The 26,526-nt window shown below is 45.1% G+C and overlaps 7 protein-coding genes across 7 annotated transcripts; 1 reads left to right on the forward strand and 6 right to left on the reverse strand.

Moving 5' to 3' along the window:
- Positions 1 to 566: 566 nt before the first annotated feature.
- N7508_005064 (glucanase B) lies at positions 567 to 1,910 on the forward strand (the record flags this gene model as incomplete). Its single annotated transcript, XM_058463130.1, has 1 exon — positions 567 to 1,910. One exon carries the CDS (start codon positions 567 to 569, stop codon positions 1,908 to 1,910), a length of 1,344 nt encoding a protein of 447 aa, XP_058319608.1.
- A 12,131-nt stretch (positions 1,911 to 14,041) lies between these two features.
- N7508_005065 (SDR family NAD(P)-dependent oxidoreductase) lies at positions 14,042 to 14,908 on the reverse strand (the record flags this gene model as incomplete). Its single annotated transcript, XM_058463131.1, has 2 exons — positions 14,042 to 14,361; positions 14,443 to 14,908. 2 exons carry the CDS (start codon positions 14,906 to 14,908, stop codon positions 14,042 to 14,044), a joined length of 786 nt encoding a protein of 261 aa, XP_058319609.1.
- Positions 14,909 to 15,926: 1,018 nt separating this feature from the next.
- Positions 15,927 to 17,120, reverse strand: N7508_005066 (mannosyltransferase complex subunit MNN9; the record flags this gene model as incomplete). The annotated part of the gene is made up of 2 exons (XM_058463132.1): positions 15,927 to 15,947; positions 15,999 to 17,120. The coding sequence occupies 2 exons, from the start codon at positions 17,118 to 17,120 to the stop codon at positions 15,927 to 15,929; spliced, it is 1,143 nt and encodes a 380-aa protein (XP_058319610.1).
- A 556-nt stretch (positions 17,121 to 17,676) lies between these two features.
- Positions 17,677 to 19,066, reverse strand: N7508_005067 (uncharacterized protein; the record flags this gene model as incomplete). Its single annotated transcript, XM_058463133.1, has 5 exons — positions 17,677 to 18,096; positions 18,150 to 18,423; positions 18,573 to 18,728; positions 18,838 to 18,847; positions 18,928 to 19,066. 5 exons carry the CDS (start codon positions 19,064 to 19,066, stop codon positions 17,677 to 17,679), a joined length of 999 nt encoding a protein of 332 aa, XP_058319611.1.
- An 867-nt stretch (positions 19,067 to 19,933) lies between these two features.
- Positions 19,934 to 21,071, reverse strand: N7508_005068 (uncharacterized protein; the record flags this gene model as incomplete). Its single annotated transcript, XM_058463134.1, has 2 exons — positions 19,934 to 20,892; positions 20,990 to 21,071. The coding sequence occupies 2 exons, from the start codon at positions 21,069 to 21,071 to the stop codon at positions 19,934 to 19,936; spliced, it is 1,041 nt and encodes a 346-aa protein (XP_058319612.1).
- Positions 21,072 to 22,738: 1,667 nt separating this feature from the next.
- N7508_005069 (uncharacterized protein) lies at positions 22,739 to 23,054 on the reverse strand (the record flags this gene model as incomplete). Its single annotated transcript, XM_058463135.1, has 2 exons — positions 22,739 to 22,777; positions 22,815 to 23,054. 2 exons carry the CDS (start codon positions 23,052 to 23,054, stop codon positions 22,739 to 22,741), a joined length of 279 nt encoding a protein of 92 aa, XP_058319613.1.
- A 1,872-nt stretch (positions 23,055 to 24,926) lies between these two features.
- N7508_005070 (Zn(2+) transporter YKE4) lies at positions 24,927 to 26,335 on the reverse strand (the record flags this gene model as incomplete). Its single annotated transcript, XM_058463136.1, has 4 exons — positions 24,927 to 24,942; positions 24,998 to 25,922; positions 25,991 to 26,141; positions 26,201 to 26,335. 4 exons carry the CDS (start codon positions 26,333 to 26,335, stop codon positions 24,927 to 24,929), a joined length of 1,227 nt encoding a protein of 408 aa, XP_058319614.1.
- Between the last annotated feature and the right edge of the window lie 191 nt (positions 26,336 to 26,526).

A 26,526-nucleotide genomic window follows, 5' to 3' on the forward strand; every position in this document is an offset into this window, starting at 1 on the left:
AATTGAGCCTTCCCATTGGGTACCTATTTGCTCTATCTTATGTCTAGGGGTCGGCAGGGATTACGAATGTTTTCGCGATCTGCTGTCGCATTCCTAATTGTAATATTTCCTGTTACGGATTGAGAACAAAATTTCAGCATTTGCGAACATTCATTAATGAAGATCATGGGCAGACATATGACACTCAGCATGCGCGTACCTACATCATTGTTTTCAACTTACAACCTATGAGCTATTAAGAGGTGCTTTTTTGAATACTATGAACAGCTGGATTGTACGGTAACACTTGTAATTATTAAGTAGCTTTGCCTCAAGCCACTCCAAAGGTTATACTCCTAAACAAATGTGTTTATATTGACTCTTCCACCCTCATGTGCACAGTCCTTCAAAGGCTTCGAATTTTGTTTCTTGGCACGTGGGCATTGGACTATAAAACTCACCACAAGCCCTTTCTCCAGCTGCAGTCGGACAGACGCCTAAGCTGAGCTTCGCCTGCTCTTTCCTGGTCTCAGTGATACAGTTCACGCCATTGACCCTCTTTGACATTATCAATCACCCTTCTTAATATGCTGCCATTATCATGGCTTAGCGCCTTGCTAGGCATAGCTTTGGCTGCTACGGCACTCCCCAGGCTTGCTGGACCCGGCAATGGCTTTACAGTGGCGAACCCACGCGGCATTGAAGACCTTGTCATTACCAAGGTCAATATCTTAAACGGGGTCTATCACAGACCGTCTACTACGAAGACCTGGCACGCAAAGAGCGCTCAAGCCAATCCGGGATCTCTTTCTCTGCGGCTTGTCAACAACTTCTACGGTGGCCAAGTCAATGCCTATATCCAAGGCTTAGACTCAAACAACAAGATTGTCTTCGTTTTGGGGGATGGCAGCTTGGTCTATCCCAGCTCGAGAGGCTCTGGAGCTCCGGTTGCAATCAGGCAAAACCTTGCCGTACCCCTGACGGGCACAGGCGGTACGTTTGAAATAATCTTGCCAATTGCCCTCAGCTCCGCCCGCATTTATTTTGCTGAAGGTGAGCTGAGCTTCTTCATGGTCAAGACACCCACTGGTGACGGTTTGGTCCAGCCCTCAACCAATCCTCAGGACCCAAACGCCGGCTTGAATTGGGGATTCGTTGAATTCACTTACGCCGCAGACTTGACTGTCTTTGCAAATATCAGCTATGTCGATTTTGTGGGCATGATTCTCAGCATGGCCTTGTCCGTCACAGATGGGACTGGTACCCAAATCACAAGGAGTCTTCCCAGCGGTGCTGTCAGCCATATTTGCAGCGGCTTGGTTAATCAAACTAGCGATGAAGGCTATCCATGGAGTAGCAGCTGTATTACCAGCCCCTCTGACACTTTACTTCGAGTTCTGTCGCCAGGGAAGATTAAATCAAATGCCTTCGAAAGCTACTGGAATACCTATGTCGACCAAGTATGGAGTCACTATACCTCAAACCCGTTGACTATAAACACTCAATCCGGAACAGGCGATGCCATTTGCCAAGTTTCGGGCGCTACAATGACGTGCAATGGTGACAATCGTGGCTATGCCAAGCCAACAGCGGCCGATATTTGGGGCTGCAACAGTGGACCGTTTGAAAGACTGGCAAGCGACAACGCTGTTCATGTGGCCGTAATTCCACGTCTCTGTGCTGCTTTTGTCCGTTCTACCCTTTTACTTGCAGGAGGCAATGTGCAGCCCAGCCTCGACTCTTCTCACTACTACACCGTGAGTCCCACCGATCATTACAGCCGTCTTATAAAGCAATTTGAGGTTGACGGAAAGGGTTATACTTTCCCATACGATGATGTCAGTCCTGATGGTAATGAAAATGCTTCTGGAACTGTATCATCCGGAAAACCTAGCGTTTTGACTGTATATATAGGTGCGTCACCGCCATAAACAATTGATACTTTAGTACTTAATCGTGTATGTCTTATGAGACACATAGTGTATGTAAGGACCTAATATTGATTCATCTAGTTACCCTGAGTGGGTTTTTCGTGTTCAGCTTTTCAAAGTGTTCAGGAGGTCCGCCTGTTACCACCATTGACCTAAGCGGATTGTCTTCATCATCGGTACTAATTCAGGTACAGATGAACAGTCCTGAATTTGACTTCTTCGGATATTAAAGCTGCTACATCTAGATGACCCAGTTGTTTTTTTTTATTGAAACTAAGAAAGCGAATCCAGGAAACGCCAAGGACAAACCCGGCCGAAAAGAGAGGCAAAGCCGATAAGAAAGTAAAAGTCAAGAAGAAAGCCAGAACCGAGCAGGAAGTCAAAGCTAAGAAGAAAGTCGAAACCGAGAAGATTAAAGCCGAGAAGGAAATCAAAGCCAAGAAGAAAGCTAAAGTCGAAAAGGGATCCAAAGCCAAGAACAAAGTCAAAGTCGATAAGAAATGAAATACCAAAAGATGGCTCTTTTTCAAATTGCAGCATGTCTACTTCTTGCTTTATAGTACCAACGCTATTTCTAACATAGACGATAATAAAAGCAATGGAAAATATTGATGAATATCGAAAAAGTTACGAGTAATCACTCAGACTTAGACCTATCAAGCGCAAGGTGCTGCCTGTCGCAACCACGTCTGTCACAACTGCAACAAGACTGACCGTGCTGCGGTTGAGGATTGTGACATAACGCATGCTGTATATGCTATATCCCCTCTTTTCCTTGACTTAGGTGTGGCTTATTACGAACTAGCGGCAATTGATTTTGTAATGCGAGCGCTGCTGTTGCAGGACAGCAGAATGTTGCATTCTATTAAATAACACTGGCAGATCATAGTACCAACCCTGCTATACCATTGCCCCTGATATGCCATTGTCCCTGCTATGTCACTGTTGTCTAGCTTGAAAATCTCGTTAGCACGCAATTGATGAGCCGTGTGATAGGCAGGAGTAGGAATAGGTTCTCTTTGCTTACATCCGCCATATCCTGCCTCAAGCTATTCGTAGGTGAGTCTTCAGACTTGTTGTGTCTACCTAGCTATTTCCTTTATCCCTAGTGTGCTCATAGATATTTTCCTGAGCTAAATCCCGTTTATCATCGCTTATCGGGCTAGGCTACTACCAGGCTTCATCAGGGCCCACGAATGGGCCGAGGACTTCGGCCCATGGCCCAACCCACGGTGGGCTTGGGCCCTAACCACCAGCCCAAGACCCAACCCCCAGCCCACGATGGGCCCCCATTGGGGGCCCATGAAAGCCCATTTTTGCATAAAATCAAGGTCTTGGCGTTCATAAAGCTGCTAAATCATCAAAATAAAATACTGTTATTTTTCGCCGTTCTGGTTCTAACTCTCATTAATAAGACTTCTATATCTAGATTAAATGAAATTTAGATAAAAATTTATATAATTTAACTTGAAGTAGTTTGTTATACGTTAATTACTAATTAAATTTAATAGTATCACTAATTATGGTGGTGTTTAGATAGTCGTAAGATTTAATCTATCTAAAGCTGTAGAAATATATTTTGAATATATAGTAAAGTAAGTGTATCTTCTATACTAAACACAATATACTAGAGACTTTTCTTATTTAGATTCTATATATAAATATTCTATATTATATAAATCGTTATTTTCTAAATTAAAAGATTCTCTTCTTTAATTAGAGATAGATATTAAAAGAAGGTGATAAAATTAGTTAAAAGTTGCTAGCTACTTTTACTTTAAGGGTTAAATAAAAAATTTTTATGATTTATTAGCTAGGAATAGGCTAGGAATAGGTTTTTATAGGCTATCTATAGGCTTTTATAGGCTTTTATAGGCTTTAGTAGGTTATTAATAGTAGACTTCCGCATGACCCAATTTGGGTCGAAGGTCTCGACCCAGAACCCAACCCAGTCTGGGTCTAGGTCGAACCTCCCTGACCCAGACCCAACCCGGACCCAATACTAGGGCCCTAGTAAAACCCATTTTGGACCTAACTCGACCCAGCTTTTGCATAATTGTGATCATAAAACTACTTGGTCATTAAAATAATATACTATTTTTTACATCCGTTCTAGTTCATACCTTGAACCACCATGCTCTCCTAGTATAAACCCTTAGAAAAATTATAAATAAGTCTGCAATCTAAAGTAGTAGGTCTTCCTTATTAAATATCAAGTTTAGGGTACGAAAGTAGTGTTTTTGTGAGACTATACAGTTAGTCTCTAGGTTTGCGATAGGTAAGTGTGAAAGTACGTAGTTAGTCTCTAGGTTTAGGATAGGTAAGCGACGTAGAAGCCTAGTATAATACGTGCAATATAATATACCATATATTGAGGTAGACCGAACGCTAGCTATTTTAGGTCTAGCTAGGGGGTCTTAATTCTTATATCTTAAAGCACGGGACCTTACGTGGTTTATTTCGGCTGAAAAACTATCTTATCTCTATTGTTAGGTAGAGGTCTTAACATTCACCAAGAATTCATTACTTTTGATATATTCCGACTATAGGTTTATAGTTATTTAGCATATTTAGCATATTTTAAATATCACCTAATATAAATGTTCGTCTCCTTCATCCTAATTTACCACCCTTTCTGACTTACCTTAGAAAGTAAGGGCTAAAAGAGAGATATCCACACCTGAGCAACTTCAATTTAAATCAGAAAGTGAAGCTTTTATAAGTATCTAGTACACTTATTCCGATATTATTATATCACAATACAACCGATTTGAATAAACTAGCTTTGTGTATACTATATACCCGTGTATTCTTGTGTATCCTTATAGAGATTATACCATAGATATAGACCGACTAACAACCCGTACCCTTATTTTCTAACGTCCGTCAGAAAACAAGCCTATAGATGTTAATAACCTCACAAGTACTAGATTAGGAAGGTATATATACTAGATCTTCCCTATTTTCAAACCTTCTCTTCTATTTTCCCCACCCTTTTCACTACTGTAAGTGACGTCCGTCAGAATTTAAGGCTTTTTCCTTCCCACCCACCTTTGATATCCCTTAGCCTAGCTTTTTGACGGCCGTCAGAATTTAAGGCTTTTTCCTTCCTACCCACCTTTGATATCCCTAGCCTAGCTTTTTGACAGCCGTCAGAATTTGAGGCCTTTTATGAATCATTGCTAACATAGTCTAGTTTTCTCTTTATAATAACCGTATCCCTACCACCAATATCAGCGCTGTTTGCTATACTAGAACCACCCTCTCATATCTCCCCGCCTTATATATCATTATAGCTTTTAACCGCCGCTCTAAACTCGTCGGCAATATTAACTATGCTACCGACTTTATCGCCGCTATAGAGAATTCGGCCTCGAAACTTGCTAGTTGTTATAGATTCCCTACTACAGCCTCTCTCCACAAAATCTATAGCCTCGACCCCAATTTCAAACACTCTCGCGATATTATCGACCAATTCGTAGCCGATCGTGCTAACTCCTTTGATTATCTAAATCTCCCCGCTAGCCAGAAATAGATCCGCTTCTCTATTATTAGACACGCCTTTAAAAATGCCCTAAAATAGAGCCCCGCCCTCGCTGATTCTAAGCGCCCCACGGTTAGAAAACACAATGTCGACGGGCCCTCCCTCTTCGAGATTCGTACGCTTTGGTGGATAGTCCGATTGATGCGTACCCGTAACACCGATATATTCAAAGTATCTTAGGTCACTAAATCCCCCTTCTCGTTTGACGCCAAAAAAGTTCTGTATACATAGAAGACCCTTATTTTCTTTGCAAACAATATCAAAAAGAACAAGAACTATATTAACACGGTACCCTAGTCTTCGCAATCCGCCGTGCCTAAACTTTAGACTAGCATGACTCCCACTACAGCTACTACGGCTATAGTATCAAGTGTGGAGAACGCTATTATCCTTAATAGCATTCAAACAGATCCTATTAACACCGAAGACACCTTTCCACCGGATATCGACCTCCTCGATATGACCCTCTTCGACGGCGCCCCTTATCTATCCCTACTCACTGGTATTGCCTATATATTAGCTTACCCCACAACAAGCTTATTGGCTCGAGCCCCACTTATCCCCGCTGACCGTGATAGCCTTGTTCAAGCTCTTACCAAGGGGAAATAGGCATAGAAATATATTCTTTACTAGGCTCCCTCTACTAAGACTTCCCGGGATTCGGACCTCCCTGCTAATCTAAAAACCCCTTCCGCCAACAAGCTAATCTTGTCGAGCGAAGCACTAGCCGAAATTGCCAATAAAAACGCCGAGAAACACACTTACCGGGACCGGTAGCTAAAGACTAGTTATAACAATCGCCCCCTATAGATCCTAGATCTACCCGAGTGGGTCTATTAACAATACTTAAGTCTTACCGTCTCTACTACCCTACGAAGCTTCACGGATAGTCTCGCCTATGCCTATATCTCGATTAATTCTAATAGTGATAGCTTTATCGCCCCCCCGAACACGTATAGAGTGCCTCCTACGACTCTTATGCCTTAGCAAGTCACGGCTATATCGTGGATGCTTAACTAGGAAGCAAGTCTAGTGGCCGGTAGTATCCTAGCGGATATATACGGCTTAGGCAAAACACTTATAGCCTTATCTCTCGTGTAGTAGGCCTCTCAATACCAAATCGCATAGGCCGATCTAGCTCTATTCCGACCTACTCTAATCCTAGTGCCGTCCTTATTAATCGATATATAGGCGAACGAAATCCAAGCTCACTTCGGTAATATATTTACCCTCTAGGTATTTCACGGTTTTACTAGCCGTATAGGCGATACTATACGCAAAAAACAGACGCTAAATACCCTTACTCGTCTCCGCGAAGAGCTCGCCTTAATAGATACTAATAATTCCGCTACTAGCCGCACTATCATCCTTAGTTCATACACTATATAGGCCAAACGCACACTTATAGAGGTACTTCCGGATAGCACCACGAAACCCACTCTAAAGCGAGTTAATTAGGATCACAATAAAGATACCGCGGTGCTAGACCACGACTACTAGAATAAGGATAACTTGGATATTGCAGATAAAAATAACGACTAAGTGCCTAGTTCTCTACCTAGCTCTCTACTAGGGACTCCACCTATGATATCTACCTACTAAGAAGTAGTTGAAGTTCTTGCCGTCCTATAGGATAACGACACTTCCGGTTTGTTAGATCCCGAGGCTACTCTCGAAAAGTCTTAGAAGAAGAAGGTCCGCCGTTAGTTCTAGCCACTATTGAATTTCTACTTTGAACGCGTGATCTACGATAAAGGACACCGTGTGAAAACTATCTCTTCCCGCTAGTATCGGAGCGTGTCTGCCTTATAGCGCAATACTATCTAGTTTCTTACGGCAACTCTAATATAGAATAAGCCGCTAGATATCGTAGGATACCTTAGCCTTCTCTAGAAGGAGGAGTGGGCTAGTATCAAAGAAACCCCGGCGAAGCTTCTACCTACGGCTCCACCTAACCACTACGACGACCTTCTTTCCTAGTATCGCCTATAGTCTTAGGAGAAAGAGGTTCTAGCCTTAGCGGCCTAGCGACTATACTATCTCCTAAACCCGAAAGGACTAGTGTCAATTGCTACGAAGTCCTACCTTACCCCGACCGAGGGATATTAGGTTCTCCCAATTATCCTTCGTCTTAGTTGCCTTCGCAGGGAGATAGGCGAATAGATAATCGGTGCTAACAGAGCTACCTTGTATATTGGATCCGAGATTCCCGAGCTTACCGTGTAGACGGTAGAGCTAAGATATACCGCGTAGGCGCAACGTAACCACAATAAGATCTATCATCTATTATATAAGCGCCTTAAGAGTTTTCAACCCGAAGACAGCAATCCGGAGTCTCAGGATTCGGGCTAGTCGATAGATTAGGCGATCTTCCGCCGTCTATGTCACCTTAGCGTTTCTCCTAAGCTAGAGCTATTTCTACATAATAACCCTACTAACGCGCTGTCGGCTAACATTTCTACCTATGTTTCGATAGGTGCCGACCATAGTTTTAGAGTGTTCTAGGAACGTATAAGTGAAGATCGTAGTACTCGAGTGCCGACTAGTTATACCGCCTAGGCTATCTACCTCGCGCACGAGAGCCTACGTCTACGCTATCTATTACACCTTCTTGCCACCGAGGGTGCATTCAATCTAGTGGGAGATCGCCCCTGCTTCTTAGTGTTTTGTAACTGGCCTATAACAATATAGCTTATATCAATATTTCTTAACCCACTTTCGCTCGATTTTGTGGAGATCCGCGTAGGTATGCCTACTAAACTACGTACGGCCGCTATAACCCGTTTTATAGAAGCCGCCTCGACGGCCTAAGTCCTCCTAACGACGTATAATTATGGGTTAACTAGCCTAAATATATATCACAAATATAGCCGAGTTATTCTATTTAAGCCCGCGCTTAACTACAATTCCCTTTTTCAGACTATTAGGCGCGTTTATCGCCTTAGATAGTCTACCCCCTAGACTACCTAGCTACTATTCCAAGACCATACTATCTAGAGGTAGATCGAAGCAAACTATACCAAGAAGGTTCTTCCTCAAATTACGGCCTAATTCCGGGATAGTCTAGCGGTATACGTTGAGACACTCCACAATGCGATCTATCACAAAACCCAAAGTCCCCCTAGTTAGTAGGTATCGCCATAGCCTAAGGAAAATTCGGCCGACGAAGATAGCAATCCCGCTCCCCTCGACCAAGCAATATAGGCTAGTTAGCTTAAAGCTAAACTACTAAACGTCCCCCGGCTATCTAAGATACTTCTTCGTGATATACTAGGCGTCGCTCTAAGCTATGCTACGCGAACCGAGTTCGAGGACTATCACAACCTAGGACTAGTGTATTTCACCGACCGCCAGTGTTTTGACACTAACTATATAGAGGTTAATAGTGTCTCCCCGCGGGTGCCGATCCACTCGTCTAAAGCTTCCCGAACCTTAACCGAGTCTACTACGCCAAGCACTAGGGGCAAGAAGCGTGCTTTTCCTATAGATAGCGCTATAGAGGGCGCTAAAACTAATAGTCTATGCACCTAGTCACCTAATATATCAAAAGACTATAACCTATCGACCCGCAAGGCTAACTTTGGTGGAGATAGGGCCTCTGATAATTGGCTTATCTCCTATTCTTCGTTCGAGAAGCTCGTCCTCTCCGATCTAGGCTCGGACTACGACCAGTCCTCTTTTAAAGATTCCCACGATATAGATTCTTGCACAGAAGACTCGCTTGATTTCTTCTTCTAGGAAATAACTAATAGGTGCTGCGGAAAAACTAGTCTAAAATAATATAAACTACCAAAAAAAATTGAAAAACAAGGGGCCACTAGCTCGAATATAACTATTTCCCTTTAATTGTAGAAGGCACCTTATATTCTGATCTAAGTCTAAAAATCAAAATATGTACCTTGCTATTTGTAGCCTCTATTTCTGAGGTAAGTCAGAAAGTGAGGAAGTTAGAAGGGTAGTGTAATATATATAGTAGTCTTACCACCATGATATATATATATCTAAGGTGGGATTTTGACTTTCTTCAGAATCTAAGGCCTTTTTTATTCTGCCTAATAGAGTAATAGAGATATCTATATCCGACTATTCTACAACTTACTACTAGCTTTTATATATAGCCCTAGATAGCGGCTTACGGTTGGTTATAAGATCTAGTACTTGAAACATTGATTTTAAACTCTGTAGTGTTATAGTTAGCGGATAATTAGACTATAAAAATTTCCTATAGGACTAATAGGAGTTCTATAGGAATTCCCACGGGACTAATAGGAATTCCCACGGGACTAATAGGAATTCCTATAGGACTAATAGGAAATCCTATCCAATCTACTAATTAGACTATCGTCTACTATAGGGTAGTTACTTATTATATAATAGATCTAAACACTTCTCTTAGTCCGAGACTATACCCCTATCGCATCTTCTACGGTCGTATACTACGATTTCTACTTAGTAAGATAATCCTTTACGTTCTTATATTCACGCCAATATATCTAAATTGAGTCAGTCTTCTAATACTAGCCCTTTCTCGCAGCTCCTAAGCGATACGCCTAATCTTACCTTACTCTTTTTAGATAACCAATCCCTTATATACGAACCCTTTGATAGCTAGCGAACTTCTACCTCTTTACCTAGGTCTTAATTTATTACCCCTATTTCCGCTCCTCTCGCTCTCGAGCGTGATAGGCCTCCGAACAAGCAATTCTAGGTGATCCGAACCGAAATAAATAAAGACGAATTCGTTTAATAATAGGTACAAACATAAGCAAAGGAGACATAGAAACGGATTCGCTAGGATACGAAACGTACCTTAGATACTTAGGACGATTTTGACTAAGTCGCCTATTTTATTACCGGTGAGCCAAAGGTTTTATATCGGAAGTGTGGAAAGACATTTCCACATCCTTAGTCAACCTTAAATAGGACTAATTCTATAAAGCGTTATAGAGTAGTAGGCCTATGTCAGCGTACTTCCAAGAAGAACTTAAGGCAATAGAATATCCAAATATCGTTGGAATCAGCGGTATAAATAATCTACTACCTACTTATTCAGAACTACTACTAAATGATTATCTCTATCTATAGGCTCAATATACCCCGAATAAAAGCAAGGTCTTCGATATCGATCGGTAGGAATGTATACAAGTTATATTAATTGCAAAATCCTCGCTTCTATTCTAATTCCTCGCGTATCGTGATTTTGAAGATTTAATTGTAGAAGCCTAGCTTTGCCCTTTAAAGCCTAAACTACTTTCACCTAAAACTACACGACGTCGACTTCACACGATAGTAAAGGAGGACTAGGAAAAGGTTCTATCGGCACTACCGTAAGGCGCAAAACTCTTAATCGCGCTTAATTGCTAGATATCACTGTTCTAATAGACGTTTATAGCTATCACTAGGTACTTTCTTGATTATGACTAGAAGTTTCGTGAAGTCCTTCTCGGATTCGAGCTATTATATAGAATACACTCTAGTGCTAATCTTGGTGCTACGGTTTTTGCACTACTCCAAAAGTATAGTATTGTTGATCGGGTATTAGTAGTAACCACTAATAATACGTCGAATAACACTACTATAGTTAAGAGTATCTAATATTCGATTAACTCTCTTAAAATGCCTAATTAAACACCAATCGTCCGGATTCCTTGCCTCGCGTATATTATTTAACTTAGCCTACGTGATCTCCTTGGTTCAATAAAGGTTAACCCAAAAAATGACACGACCGACCGCTAATAGTTAGAAGATTAAGAGTAGTCACTCCGCGCTATCTAATAATAGCAAGGGATTTCGTATATACTTTCAAAGGTAAATCTTAATAAACCTATTCGTGGTATTATTCTCTAATATATTATATATAGATTCGTGGCCTTACTATCTTTATTAATACTAGTCCCTAACGCCGTGATACTTTTCTTAACCTTTAAGTATAAGAGCCGAAGCTAATTCTAATACAAGATATTCGAACTCGCTAGAACTTAATATTTCTTATATTAAGACGAGCAAAACGTCTTACATCGATCTTCGATAAATACTATATCGAGTATAACTAGCCTCGGTTCAAACTAGATTTAGAAGAATAGCGATAGATCGATTACCTTCTCTAAATCATATAGCCATTCTACAAATAGATAACCAATCTATCAAAAATCAAAGATATTATAATCTACAATATCTTTAAGGTATACAATATACTCTTTGAGTATTTTAAGAAGTCAATTCGTTAGCTTCAACGGAAAAGGGTGGCTTAGAAAAAAGCAATGCTCTACGCCTTTTATATAGGAAAGGAGAAGTTATCTATCTACTATAATAAGACAGAGCAAGTTTATAGCTATCTTTTCGCGATTAGGACAATTCTTGCCCTAGAACATAAGCTCGAATTCTTCTTAGAGAAAGACTAGGCTAACAATAACTATAAATAGCGTCGGAGGTATAAAGAATCTCTACGGCGGTATCTAATTAAATATTAGCAAGAGTCTCCTCTACTACCCTCGCTACCCTCGCCACTAGATACTTTAAGTCAACTAGCAAGTTATTTTGATGCTTTATTTAACAAGGATCGATCTCTACAAAATCAGCCCTAGAGATCCGGCTTTAAAAGTAAGCTTAGTGATTATCTAAATATTGGTATAAATACCCGCTTCGGTGCTTCAAAGCTTATAGTCTAACCTTCTATATAGGACAATAGAAAGATCTTAACCCCTATAACTATTGGCGCTCTTACTAACACCAATATCCTACACTTACTAGTCTAGTATAGGATATTTTCTCAATTCCTACTATAGGGGCTAGCGTTAAGCGCCTTTTTAACTCCGCCCGTGATATATACCATTATCGGCGTGGCTCCCTTTAAGCTTCTACTATCTAGGATCTAATAATGTTTCGCTATATCTCGAACTTCTAGATAAAATAAGACGAAATTGGATTAGGTGATAGAGGCTATACTCGTGAAGAGAAGTAGGCTAATAAGGAGAATAGGGAGGAAGAGCTTCTATAGGAAATCCTGACTACGATTAGTGACGATAAGGAAGAGCTAAGTAGCGAGATATAAGCCTAACTAGTTATTCAAATACTAAGTGAATGCGTCCTTAGAAAGAGACGAAAGAGCACTACGTCTATATCAGATACTAAGGAGAATAAGGAGAATAAGGAGAACCAACCCGCGGTAGGAAATGATATATAGACAAGGATGGCAACAAGAAATCGAGGTCAGAAGCGGCCAAGGCGAGAAGATGAAGATTTTGTATATATATAAGAATCCAAATTTTACTTGGTCCAAAATCATCTATCGTTTAGAAAAAGCTATTGTAAATGAAATACCGTTCAGAACCGCCAAGAAATGCATAATTCATATAAGTCACGAGATAGCTTATGTTTGCATTGTTTACAGTCCCATAGGAATTCCCATAACTCCCATGGGAGTTCCCACGGGAATCTAGTCCCGCCATAGGAATTTCCCATAGATGTTTAGTCCCATGGACCCACTCCCATGGGAAATGTCAAGGTCTACCTATTATATATCAAATCTTTGTTTTTGCTAACTTTATATCTCTCTAGGTACTATCCAATTAACACCCCTAGTCTTCTAGAAGGCTTATAAGGCAGAGTATCCTATCTTAGTAAGCCTTACCCGAGATATCCTTACAACTCTAGCTAGCGGCTCTAGGGTAGAGAGACTTTTTAACTCTGCTCGGGATATATACCACTATCGCCGGGGCTTATTAAGACTATAGACTATTTAGGACCTAATAATATTCATATATATAACTAGATTTGATATATAGTCTAAGCAGCTTGCGCTAGTGGATAAGTTCCTCTCTACCTAAGAGAAGTATTCGAAGAAGGAGCAGGATAATACTAAGTAAGAGGATAAAGAGTTTGATCCTATTAGCGATAACGAGGAAGATCTTACAATAGAAACTTCTATAGAAGTATCTATTAAGTAGCCTAGCCTACGAGCGCTAGGGAAGAGAAGGGCTATTGATAATGATAAGATCCCTCTACCTGATTTTGACATTTAGAGGCGTTCGTTAGGGCGTATTCCAAAGAGACTGAGATATAATACGGATTTTGTATATAATTAATAGATATAAAGGACAATTGATCCTTTCAACATGAATCATGTATATAAGTAATTTCTAGAAAAGTACTCAAAATTTCTGGAAAGAATACGTTTAGGCTACATATAACAAAGTATGACAGTAAAATACTAAAAAATACCAATAGATTCTTCATAAATTATGTAAATCACGGGGTTCTACATGTTTGTCCCGTTTGTAGGACCGCAAGACCGGACCGGACCGCAGTGGTGCGGTCCTATAAAAGTTGGGACCGCCCAGCGGTCCTGATAGTAAGGACCAAGCCCTGCATGGTCCGGTCCGGTCCGCGGTCTGGTCCGGTCCCTTGCGGTCCTTGCCGAGGTCTACATGTGAATTACGTTATTTTCTGATAGCTTATGTAATACTCAGGGGCGTGCTCAGTTTTACTCAGTGAGCAAAAAGCGGCAAGGCGTGAGCACTAAAGCGGAAAGGGAAAGCCATGTCGCGCGGCCTAAAATCCGATGTATATGTATCCCATCCCATCTCACTCATCCAACAATAGAAGTCCAACCATTATCAATAGCAATAGTAGCCCCATTAATCTGCCCAGCACCCTTGCCATAGGTCATATTAACACAGAACCCAGCAACCTCATCAACATCTACATGGGGCGTCTGGATGGACTCCAGAATCGACGCCATCTTCTGATACCCCTCCATATGCATTCCAGTCTTGAACGCATCAACAATGTTGGTATTCATACCACCCATCATCAACGCATTACACTTGATACCCTTGGTACCGTAGAAAGCAGCCGTGTTTTTAGTCAAGCCAACAAGACCGTGCTTGCTGGCTGTATAAGCAGCTCCTGGACAATTACCGATATTAGCAGCTGGTCCTATGGATCCGAATACTCTCAATTGGAGTTCAGAAACGGAAGGATACATACCACTAGCCCATCCAGCCTTTCCAGCAACAGAAACAATATTTATAATCCTTCCATCAACAACCTCCTGTTCAAGCATATTGCGAATAGCAAATTTGCTCAGTAGAGCCGGTGCAGTCAAATTAAGCGCAATGACACGATCCCATAGCTCCATGTCCAAATCACCGATAGGATCAAAGTGATCCATGATGCCGGCGTTGTTGACCAGGACATCGATCTTGCCGAATGCTCCAATGAGAGTCTCGAATAGACCTTCTACTTCGGCGGTGTTGGTGATATCCGTCTTGATAGCCTTGAGCGGACCCTTGGATGATAATTCTGCGGAAGTCTGCTGCAGACGCTCGTCGTTGATATCACAGACTACGACGTTGGCGCCTGCTTCTAAAAATTGGCTTGCGATTGCTTTTCCTAGGCCACCAGCGCCACCGGTGATTAGGCAGGTTTTGCCGGCGAGGATTTGGGTCGTCATTTTGGGTTGGGTTGGGTTTGGGGTTTGTAGGGAATGAAGTCAGAAAGAGAGAAAAAGGGTATGGTCGGAAGGTCTACGGTAGAGTCTGGGCTTCGATTTAAATATCCATCCCTGAGAAATAATTTAGGCGACGGGAGGCATCTTACCCGCCTTCCGTCTGTGTTGGACACGTTGTTATTCATAGAGGTCAACTCGGTCGGTTGGGGCGCCACATTGGCCTGGGGAGCGAGCGGGACAGAGGACATCGGACCACTCAAGGAAGTTGGCGTTGCCGAGTGGTATTGCCATTACGCAGGTATGGATTGCTTTAGGGGGGACTCGAATTGCCTGGTTTGGAGCTGTGAGAGTAGGTTGTATATCTAGATCATCGTATAGTCGTATAGCCGGGTATACAACTTGATATAGTTAGCTTGGATGTGGACTAAGTTTTGGCTTGTCTCTGCATGTCTGTGGCCTATCGAGTGAGCTGCAATACGCATCAGTGTATGGCTGCTCACGTGGTATCCCGGAAGACGGGCTATCCGGGGCCCTAAGCCCTATTTGCCTGTTTGGTATGTTCTGTCTAGTATAGGCGGAGTGTTCGATGAAGGATAAGGAATCTATTTATCTACCATGGTCTGACTTGGACAGATAAAGTGATGTATTTGAAATGGCAATACGGTAGGCCACATTAGAACCCAAAAAATACAAAAGAATCAACAAGCCTGCAACGCCCCATAGAACTCGACTGTAACTCCCCTCGCCAGACAATACCCAATCATGTCCTTTGGTAATACGCAGAAGAATGCAATGGCAGTCTGAATACTTTGGAGAAACCAAAGTAGCATGTATGGAATAAGATAGATAACCAACCCCCATGGAGCCCAAACGCCAAGATATTGCTAATGAGTTCTCGTCTCAGATAGAGGAAAAGAAAGCTGAGACGAAATGAGAGACGGCGAAGCGCACAGCGCGAAATAAATGCAGAAGAGTAAAGCAAACTTTTCACGAAAACCGGACGGGGGAGTACCCCATCAGTTTACTCGTTATAATGATAAACCTAGCAGAATGTTAGCATCAGAAGAAAAGAACAAGTAAAGGAAGAACATACGAAATAATCCGGCAACCCAATAACGTCGTACCCCAACCTCTTTACCATCTTCGCAAAGCCCTCGGTCTCGACAAGATGGAAGAAAGGAAAAGCAGGGAACATAGCCCCATCACGATGAACATCGGCCTTCACAAGCAGCGCCGTCCCACCAACCCCATCAAGCGCAAGCATCTTTTTAGGATTGAGCTTCTTGAAATCAGGCAAGTAAGCCATCAACGTGCGATAAGTCGGAATCTCAGCGTAACCCTCCAAAAGAATCTCATCAGGACCCATCTGTGCAGCGAGATTCTGCGCCTGTTCACTATCCACCCATGAATTAAAGTCGTACGGCCGAATATCCCACTTCCGCTTCGAGGAATCATAATACCGCTGGAAACAATTCGGCACGATGACAGGTTGATCGAAGCTTGTCAGATCCTGGATCAGAGACGCAGGCGTTTCAACAATATCCGCGTCTAGCCAGAGAACCCAAGAAGTAGCCGGACCAAGCGTCGTAAAGACAAGACTATTCCGTGCGCGACTCATCGACTCCCGGCGCTCTTTCTGCGCGCCGAGTTTATGCCGCTCTTTTTCGTTTTGGGATTTCAGTGGCGGTTCAAAATCCTGGCGCAGAATACTGATACTCGCGAAGCGGGAATCAATGGGACCGGACTGTGTCTTCGCGATGGCCTTCTCCAATGCCGCGACGGCAGCATTGCCATCGCTCGTTTTCGGCGCAATGAAACCCAATGAGATGAGTTCGTGTGGATAGCTCAATTTCTCCAGGTTGTCCCAGTATCCTTGGTAAAAGCGGGCTAGCGGGGTGAGGATTAGGACCCGCTCGCCGTTGGCGACGGAATCCGCCGTGCTTGTCAAGCTGTTGAGGTTGTAGTGCACGACTGGAGGCGCGGCTTTGTGGCCATCGCTGCGGACGGCTTGGGATTTGAAAAATGGTTTTGTGGGTGGGGAGAGGGGGTGCTCGGCGGCGTTTTCTTGTCGTTCTTGTGAGGATGCGGCGGATGACGATGTTGATGCGGAGGGTGTCGAGGGATTCAGCATGAAGCAGATGAAGCCGAATGCTAGGAGGGCGGCTATCAGGAGGCTGATTGGGCTCGTGCGGCGCATCGAGCGTGCGACGGCCATGGCCGTTTTGCGTGGTTTGCGGTTTTGGCGAGTGTCTTCGAGGTGTTGTTTGGTGAGTTCGTGAAACCGTTGGAGATCACCCCGGTTGCCTCAGGCATACAGGTACCAATCTATCCTCCGAGATGAGAGACTACTGAGGACAGTAGGTCTGTTCTCTATTCCTTTAAGGGGGAGAGATTGAGAAAAGGTGTCAGCTTGGAGAGAAGTTTTATTCCATTGCTGTTCCGGAAAGAGACGTGGGATCTCACGTCACTCCACTATCTCATCTCAACGCATGGCCCAATCGCGAATCTGGATTCGATCGGACTTTCTATTCTTTACGTGTTATCGCGGGATGCCTCAATGAGGGCCCCGGCCTGCATCGCCGAATGCGGCCTGTCAAGGAGGCATTCCTGAGAATCGAGACCCACCTATCGCAACTCCTGTATGGAAAAGTAACTTTTCCACGCCAACAACCTATGAGAAAAATACCTGGTATCTATATAAATCTATCAGACAGAGAGTCTGAATGTATGTACAATATCGTAGTCACGCCCAATGGCGCGTCATGGTAAAATTAGGGCAAGGTACGCATTACACCCTCGAATGCAACCAAAGCCATCGCATTCGCCGGGAACGCCCTGAGGAAGCACGGCACAAAGCCCCGCCAGTACCCCTTCAACCCACGTTCTCGCCACACTGCCCTGGCAGCGTCCTTCCATCCGCGGAAGCGGCGCTCGCCGTCGTTCAATGCCCCACCCATCGGGTCGACCATGAGACGCTGCTTGACGACGTCTGACGGGTAAGAAAAGAGCCAGAAGATCTGGGCGGAGATACCACCAGCCCAGAAATTGATTGCCGGTGCGGACATGGAGGTGTTCTGTTTGAAGTGGCGGGTGAGGACGTCGTAGGATCCCCACCAGAAGAAGAAGAAACTGCGGAAGAAGACTGTTGCCCAGAGACCACGGTATACACCGCTAATGCCATGTGTGCGAAGCTATCCTAGTTGTTAACAGATTTGTCGATAAGGTGATTTCTCGGTCGACGTACCATCTTGCGAAGACAGTCAATCGGCCCACTATACATGCGCTTCGACTTATCGGCCGCATACTGAACTTGTAATCTAGCCTTAATATGTTCGACAGGAGCAGCAATGAAGCTGACCGTCGTACCGGCCATAATACCAGCAATACCATGACCTAAACTCGGCAGCGTAGCAAGATCAGGCTGGAAGCCGCAGAAGGGAAGGTAAGGGCGAATATGAGGCTTAGAGAAGACGTTTTCAAGAAGTAGTCGGCGGTACAGGGTCAAAGAGCCGAGCATGCTGTATTTGCATAGCGTTAGTTGCCATCCATGCAGGTCATAGTCATAGTCGCAGTCATAGCGCTGCACGTTGCTCGCCAGGGCAATATGCAATATGCAAATATGCAACTATGCGAATGCGACGCCACCAGGGGAGCTGGGACCACTCACACAGAGTCCATGACCATCCATCCGACCAGCGGCGGCGTAGCACCCTTATATAGTCCCTTCACGCCCTCCTTCCGTACCGTCTGCAGTGTACAATCCAGCGGACCCCGGAACTGGACATCTTTACTCGTTTGTAGTCGGACCTTGACGGTGTCGAATCTGCGCGCGTAGAAGTAAACGTTAATCAACTATCCAAATCACAGTCATATCCTCGCCAGGACAAGGAAAGAAATCCGGGGGAAATGACGCGCGAAGTAGAAGTACGTACGGATGACCAACTAAAAAGCAAACAAGCACACCGATCAGCCCAAGTCCAAAGCGCAATCAAAATGGAGAGGCAAGAAGAAGGGAAACTCACCACTCAGCTTTGCAATACCGGAAAATATGCCCGCAACAAACCCCTTGTAATTCGACTTTGGAGTCTGTGCATTAACAGGCGCGGTATCCGCCATATTAGACGGCGCTGAAACGGGCAAAGGCGCCGGCGCCGATGTCATGTTGAAAGCGCTAGCTCCACGATCTCGAGTCTCAGATGCGCCAATGCGTCCGGGTGGTAGGCCTTGGAATGGTGCTCGTGCGCACGGCGATTCAAGGTGGCGACGGATGCCGATAAGGATAGTGAGTCCGGGGGTTGGTGACGGGGGTGGCTGTCTTTGGGGTTGATGGGTGTTTTTCTGGGGTGTGGAGGATGGATATAAGGTTGGTATGGAGTAATTGAGGGGGATTTGAGAGTGAAAGGGGAGGAGGTCCGTTGTTTTATGATTCTTTTGGGCCCCGCAGATTCCTCTCGCTCGGGGAGGGTTGGTGCAGCTCCGGGTTGGTGCCTCAGGCTCTAACGTGATGCTTTGACGACGTCTTAGCCCTATTTTGGTAGAATTTTATCAGTATATCCGGGGCTAGCTGGTTGATCTTGGTGTTTGGCTCTCCAAATATCATTTGGTGACCTCAGAAATGCATTACGGGGTATGTGTTAGGCGCAGATTACCTGTACTAGTGAGGTCAGCCTCACCACTGGGTATAATGATGAATTAATCATTCAATCGAGAGAAGCTAGCCCAAAGCAGGACTGGAGCGGGGTATAAAATTTGTAGATACATGATATCGTGATGCAAGATCAACAGCTAACGCAGACGTTGACCGTTTAAACAATGATCGCGCATAAATCAATAAGAAAATCAATCCCACGTATACTGGATCGGCAGTCTTGTATGAGTTTCGAAGCTCATTTTGATGCCCAAACACCGAAAAGCAGAAACAGGAAATATGGGTCTTATGCATGAATCCCATTGAAACGAAACAAAAATAGAAAATAGAAAACATAACACCATTTTGATGCAGGAGCGGTGAGAGATGAGTCCACCGACTCAACGGCCCTTGGCAGCCTTGCGAGCCTTACGAGCCTTCTCTTCGTATGCAATCAATTTCTCCACAAGCTCAGCTGGAGGTCCAGAGTTCTTCGAGACATCTCGCGGGGTTCGCTCGGATGTGTTGTTCACCGAGCCACTGGTGAGGTAGTCACCGGCCTCCAATGCCAGTGGAGTGACGGGGCCAGGACTGACCAGCGGATCCAGGCGGGGCGCGGAGGGACCTTGAAGGGTATTCTCCATAAAATCGCGGTACTGCCACATCATATCACCTCGTGAGCTGGCGGAAGTACGGTAAGTGGGCTGCCGGGATTGCCGCGGAGAGGGAGGGCCCACGGCAGAAGAAGTGGCATTGGGCTGGTAAACAGCAGGATGGAATCGCGGCAAGTTGCCGAGATGGAAGCCTTGCATGGGCTTTGGCTTGGCTGTGTTCTGAGTTCGAGAAAGAGGGGGTTGAGGCGACGTTGAGCGTCGCGGCGACATGACTGGGGAAGCAACCGGGGAATAGAAGGGTGAATTATCAGACCGCATCCTTGTCCTTGGTGGTTGCTGTCTGGATGAATAACGGCCGGTACGGTTGGACCGGATCGGCGAAGGGATATGCCGGGTTCTTGCGGATTGAGACGCGCGTTCCCAATCGTCAAAGTAGTCGTCGTGATCAAAACGGCCAGTCAGCGGTGTGACAGGCAAGTCTTCTTCGTAAGTTGAACTGGGTCGTCTTGGAATGGGAATGGGTCTTGTGGCTGATGACAGCGAAAGTGACTCCAAGGCGTCGATCGGAATGGAGTTCGGGTGGTGTGGACGGCGGGGTGAAGGGGGAGTATAAGTAGATGAAGTAGCCGTCAAATCCCTTAGGGATGAGAGCGACACGGGTGTGGGGTAACCGTGCTTTACGATCAGACTCTCAAGATGCTCTCTTGGTCGGAATGTTGGGGGCCGGTCGGAGTCCGATGATTGGTCTGTAACCGGATCAGCATGGGAATAGGAATGCCACACGTGTCTCAGGTATGAGAGACTCGCGATAGCCGACAAATTATGTCACGAAGGGGAATGTACACAGGGGTAGACCAATAGTGTGTGAGAGGAAAAGACACCCGTCTTGTAGATCACGAATGCGGGAAAGAATGGGATGTGACATGGATCATTGACTTACGGGATAGAGAACTGCGAGATGACGGATAGAGAGAGGAAGAAGAGTGAGACGAAGAAGAAAAGGAAAAGGAAAAAGGGGATTCAGAGTGTTTTCTCATCTGTGACCCGTTAGTGTGCATTAAGCACCCGCAGGACACTTGCGGGGAGTCCCACTATGGCACTGCCGCGTCTACAATATACTGTTAGATTCATAACATAGATAGAGAGATAGGACTGCAGAATCACAGATATACAGAGTATATCCCTCCAACTGCATTATATCTCAAAATCAACCCCCTCACATACCGTAAAAGGCCAAATGTTGTATACTTCAAATTCTCGCGCAATGACGAATGTGCCGTTGCAGTGGGGCATCAGAACTTGGACTGGGACAAAATGTGGAAATTTTTTTCGCTTTCCCGAGGACTTCCTCGCTCTTTAAAGAGTCTAGGCACCTGTGAAACCCTTCCCCACGCGCAATAACCCGGTGACCAGACTCTTCCAAGGCACAGTCTCAAGTTCTTCTGTGAACAAGATCATCTACGATCCGAGAGGGATAGACCCTCCGTCGCGGTTGATCGACCGGGGGTGTCATGCGAGGCACCTGGTCATTTCTAATTTGCACGCGTCTTTTGAGTCTCCGAGTAGGTCACCCAGGCTGCATCTTTGTAAAGCCAATCTGAAGGAGAAACCTCACCTATCTGTGCTGCAAGGGCCGTCGCGTCACCCGACACCTATCACCACGCGTGGAGGGAACCGTTGATGCTGACTGGCTATCGACAAGGGGTAAATCTCGCTTTTGGACGGGCTCTATACACCCTCATTCTGCTCCGGGGTGCGTACATGTCTTGGATTCACCGTCCAAGCTCCCATCCACCACTCACTACCCCCTGGACCGGTGCCACATCTGGTAGGCTGCAGAATATGATATCTTTAGATTTGGACATAGAACTGCCTAGAAAAACATAGTACAGTAAGGCAAGTGTGTGCATGTCGGATGAGCCGGAGAGTAACAGCTGAACGGCACGCTGACCCCGCTACAGTCACGGGCTGATTCCAGTAGCAAACAGCAAGAAAAATAACAAAAGCACATAGTAATCTATGTCGACTGAAACGGGTTAGCTGCAGAATGGGCTGGTGGTTTCATCATCGGAGACACAGCTGCATATCCCCCTATCACCCACTGAGAACACACCGTTAGGTCGGTTGGAAATTATCCCAAATCAGCCAAATCAGCCAAATCAGCCAAACCAGTCAAATCAGTCAGACTGTGTCTTGATCCACCGATTCTCCTATTATTGGAAGAATAGTCTCTCGACGTATATTGTAGGTTTCGGCTTTGCCCCTGCATACTGTCATCCGGTCTCTGCAGTCTCTCGGCCTTATTCCCTGTACTACATCGGAGACGGCAAATTCTACGAGCCATATACTCCGGAATTCTAATTCCAAGCAACATTTGACCCAGCTAAGACCGTGTTGGCTTTATTCAAGTTATTACCGATTAGAGTGAGGCCATGTCCCTATTTTGAGTGTGCATCTCGCCCAACTGCAACAGAGCAATACGTGCTAAGACAAACCCACAGCCAACAAATCATGCAGCTCCGACTAGTAGATATGATTTCAAATTCATTCAGCGCTACAGCACTGTCAACTATCAACCCACAAGACCCACAATCAAATCTCATTCCTAACCTCGTATCCAAATCCCACCTGCTGTATAGAGTAAGCAACGTGTTTGAACTTCACCCACCTCAACAGACCCATAATGCAAGCTGTACCGTTCACCCATCCGCTGTCCCAGCTGTACACTTGTCACCCTCAGCGCATTCCTCATGTCGCAACCAACATTCAAGAGCTGAACAAAGCGGGGTGCCTCGCTCCTCGCATGTGGCTCCATGCACTCGTCGAATAAGGCGTCTTTAGCGGCGGCTTGCTGCAGGGTGTTTCGGGCTGAGGGGATAGAAGATGAGATAAGGTGAGACTGATGCATCATGCAGGTGGGCGGGGTAGTGGTTGTGGTAAGGATGGTGGTGGAATGCCGTGGGTCGGCTACTACTGTACAGTATATGTACATGTACTGGATACGGAATGTAGGAGAGCTTGCGAGTATGATATGTCCAGACTGTCGGGTATATACTGTATGCTGGCAGGGCTGCTTATCTTGGTGTGCTGGACGTACATGTACATACCTACTGTACCTCGGGATTGGTGGCTGGTGGATTGGTGGATTGTGGCGACTTGGGAGGTATTTGTTTTCAACGTATCCGCTGTCACGGTAGAATGTATAGAAGCTCCTTTATCTTTGTTGCATTAGAGTTAGAAGTCAATTCCGAGATTGGCCAGCAGATGTTGCCTAGGATTGGTGGTCGTCAGAGCTTGAGTGGAGTATGCTGCCCATCCTGGCCGGTTCTGATGCCCAAAACACGCCACGGTTATGTTGACTCGTTCATTGGGTGCTTGGGCTGGAAAAGCTAGCCGTGGATTATTTGCCTCGGGTCTTTGACATGCTCGTCTCTCGGCTATTGTAGGTCTTGGGTCTAATGGAAAGGCTTTTTTGGCCATTGCTTTTGACACATGCTAACGTCAAATTGTTTACCGAATTGGGCAGCTAGCAGAGGAATATCTGTATGTTTCGACAACTGCAGTGTTGGAGTCTGTGATCTTCTCGGTCTGACATGTATTGCATCGTCCAATGAGACCGCCACTCATGGGCCTCGACACCGTGTCGAACTAATTGACTGACTATCTGATCACAAGCAATTCAGATACTGCTAGATATTGGGTACACTCGTCAGTCATATACCATCTACGCGGTATTCTGGGCGCCTTGCTCCAAGCCCTGGTTTCTGATTGCTGAAGTAGCCATGCTTTGTCAGGGTCTTGCTTGGGCTTTACTACATTGGTGCTTCTCGATTGAAATTAACTTCAGGCCCAAGAAATACTGGGTCAATCATCAGGGATGGGGAAATGAAGATATGGGGAAATGGGCAATCATAAAGCTATCAGATGGCAAACTATACTGGTTCTACGGCGATGGAGGCACCCGGTCAAATATGGCGACAGACATGGATTGTGGTTAGACCATGAGGACTACATCAAGACTTGGTCTCGCGATTATCAAGTTTACGCCCACGATAACACTTCCTTTGATGATGTATGTTGCGGTTCCTATCATTATTATATAAAATGAGCTCACGAAAAATCGAGTCGCAGGCAAGATACGCTCTGGTAACGGTTGGGGATTCCCCAGCAGTAAATTCAACGAATATGGGACTTTCTTCCAAACCGAGTCAAATTTTTCTTGCAGCTCTTGAAAGAGAGAGCTATGAAGGAAATCGCGCAGCAATGTGAGAAAGATAGTACGTAATGGAATGGCTAGAGGATCGGATGCTTTGAGAAAAAGAACTCGGATTGAAGTTGCTAAGCCATACTGACTATGCCATGGACTGTCTCTTTCATTGCCACTCTTCTTTTCTCTCGCTATGGTCTCTTTCACCAAAGTGCAACGCCAGACTCTGCAGGAGTTTAACAGTGATGGGCACCGATGGGTTACCACTTTAACCTGATATTATTTCTTTGCAATAACTTGTAGAGATCGACAATTGTAGAATCTTCTTTCAAATATAACATGAAGCTTACAGTCAGCTTTGTTCTTGGATCGAGTGTAGTGGGAAGACTTTGATGTAGTAGGGTTCTGCCTCAATGGAAACATTTACTAATGGAAAACGCTAAATTCTGATTCATTTTTCAATCCAACTTTGCCCGCTTATTGCTATTTCGAGGTGTCTATATAATCATTTGATCAATACGCAATATGCCGGGCTATACCAGCAGATCAATATCACTCATTTTAGTCAGGCGTTTAATCCCAAGAAATGCTAGAGAAATCGTTAGCAAGCATCCAATAGAGGAATTGCAGGACAAGAAACTTACGCAAGCATGATACCTGCACCCAGGGCAACAGCCAAAAACTGGGTAATAGTCTTCCGCACCTCAACACCCTTGTCCTTGCCGGTCTCTAGCAGCTCAGGAATGACAGCCACAGTGCCGACATACAGGAATGTACCAGCAGTGAATGGTAGAAGCATATCACCCCAGGTAAGGCTAGTTCCCATAAGACCAACAGCAGGGCCATCAGTTAAGATGGTTCCGTTACCACCGAACTCCTGCACAGCAATTCCAATAAGGGTACCCAAGAACGCACCAATAGCAGTAACAAATTGGGCGCCCATAGCCTTGCGCTTGGAGAAACCAGACTGGATAAGCAGAGCAAAGTCACCGACTTCGTGGGGGATTTCGTGGAAGAACACGGCAACGGTGGTGGTCGCACCAATAGTTGGTGAGGCATAGAAGGAAGAGGAGAGTGCAAGACCGTCAGTGATGTTGTGTGTGAAATCAGCAATGAGGTTCAAGTAGCCACCGAGCTTGACGCTAGGGTTTATCTCCTTCTCTGGGGTGGCATCAGACGAAGAAGACGATTCCTTGGCGACCGATTTGCGCTGCTTTAGCTCACCATTGGACTTGTTCTTGGAATCGGCACTGGTGGTAGTTGCGGTAGATTTCTCGGCGTGTGTATGGCCGTGAACATGGTCGTGACCCTCGCCACCTGTCGCGATGCGCAGAATCTTGTCCATTGCTACAAAGGTGAAGAAGCCGACCATAATGCCGAGGCCGAGCAGGAGGTTCTTGTTCGGCTCGACCATGACAAAGCTGACATGGTCGGGGGAGTCTTCACCGACGAAGATCTCTGGCAGGAGATGGAAAAGGGTGTCACCCAGCAGGCCGCCGACGGCGAAGGCTACCATGACGGACAAAGAGGAGGGGTCGATGTTTGGTGGACATAGTGCGAGGAGGAAGTCTATTGCAAAATCAGTTAACTTGTCGTATTATGAGCTTGACGCATCGCTTGGCCACTGAGAGACTTACTAGGAGGACCAGAAATATACAAGGTTGCCAGAAGCGCGTTGATAGCGGGACTGCTGGGGAAGAGAACAGCGAAGATCTTCGAAGTCAGGCTAGCAGTTTCCGGGCGGATGGCACGCTTATGCTCATTAAGAGATTCAACTAGCGGGCAGCTCTGTAGGAGGTCAATTTCTGTATCGGCTGCAAGCTGTTGCACAAAGAACAGTATCATACCTGCAATTGGTCTTCAATCTGGCTCACGGAGAGATCTCCGGGTCCAGCATTAGCTGCAGCTAAGGCCGAAAACAACAGACATCCTGCAGCAATAGCAAAGCCCGTTCGGCGCGAGGGAAAGAACCGAGAAGCCATTGCAGTAAATCTGTGGAGAGTGACAGGGGGACAAAACATCGGAGTACAACAGATCTGCTTTATCAGTGGTCGGACCACTTATCGCGGGACCCTGAGCAAACATGCCAAGACTTGCAAACTCAGAAAAAAAGTTTCGATAACGCTTGATTTTATTATCGACAACAGAGAGAACTCACCATATTACACTCTCA

The sequence above is a fragment of the Penicillium antarcticum genome, assembly GCF_028974205.1.
Source record: "Penicillium antarcticum strain IBT 31339 chromosome Unknown utg000005l_segment0_segment0, whole genome shotgun sequence".
Taxonomy (NCBI): Eukaryota; Fungi; Ascomycota; class Eurotiomycetes; order Eurotiales; family Aspergillaceae; genus Penicillium; species Penicillium antarcticum.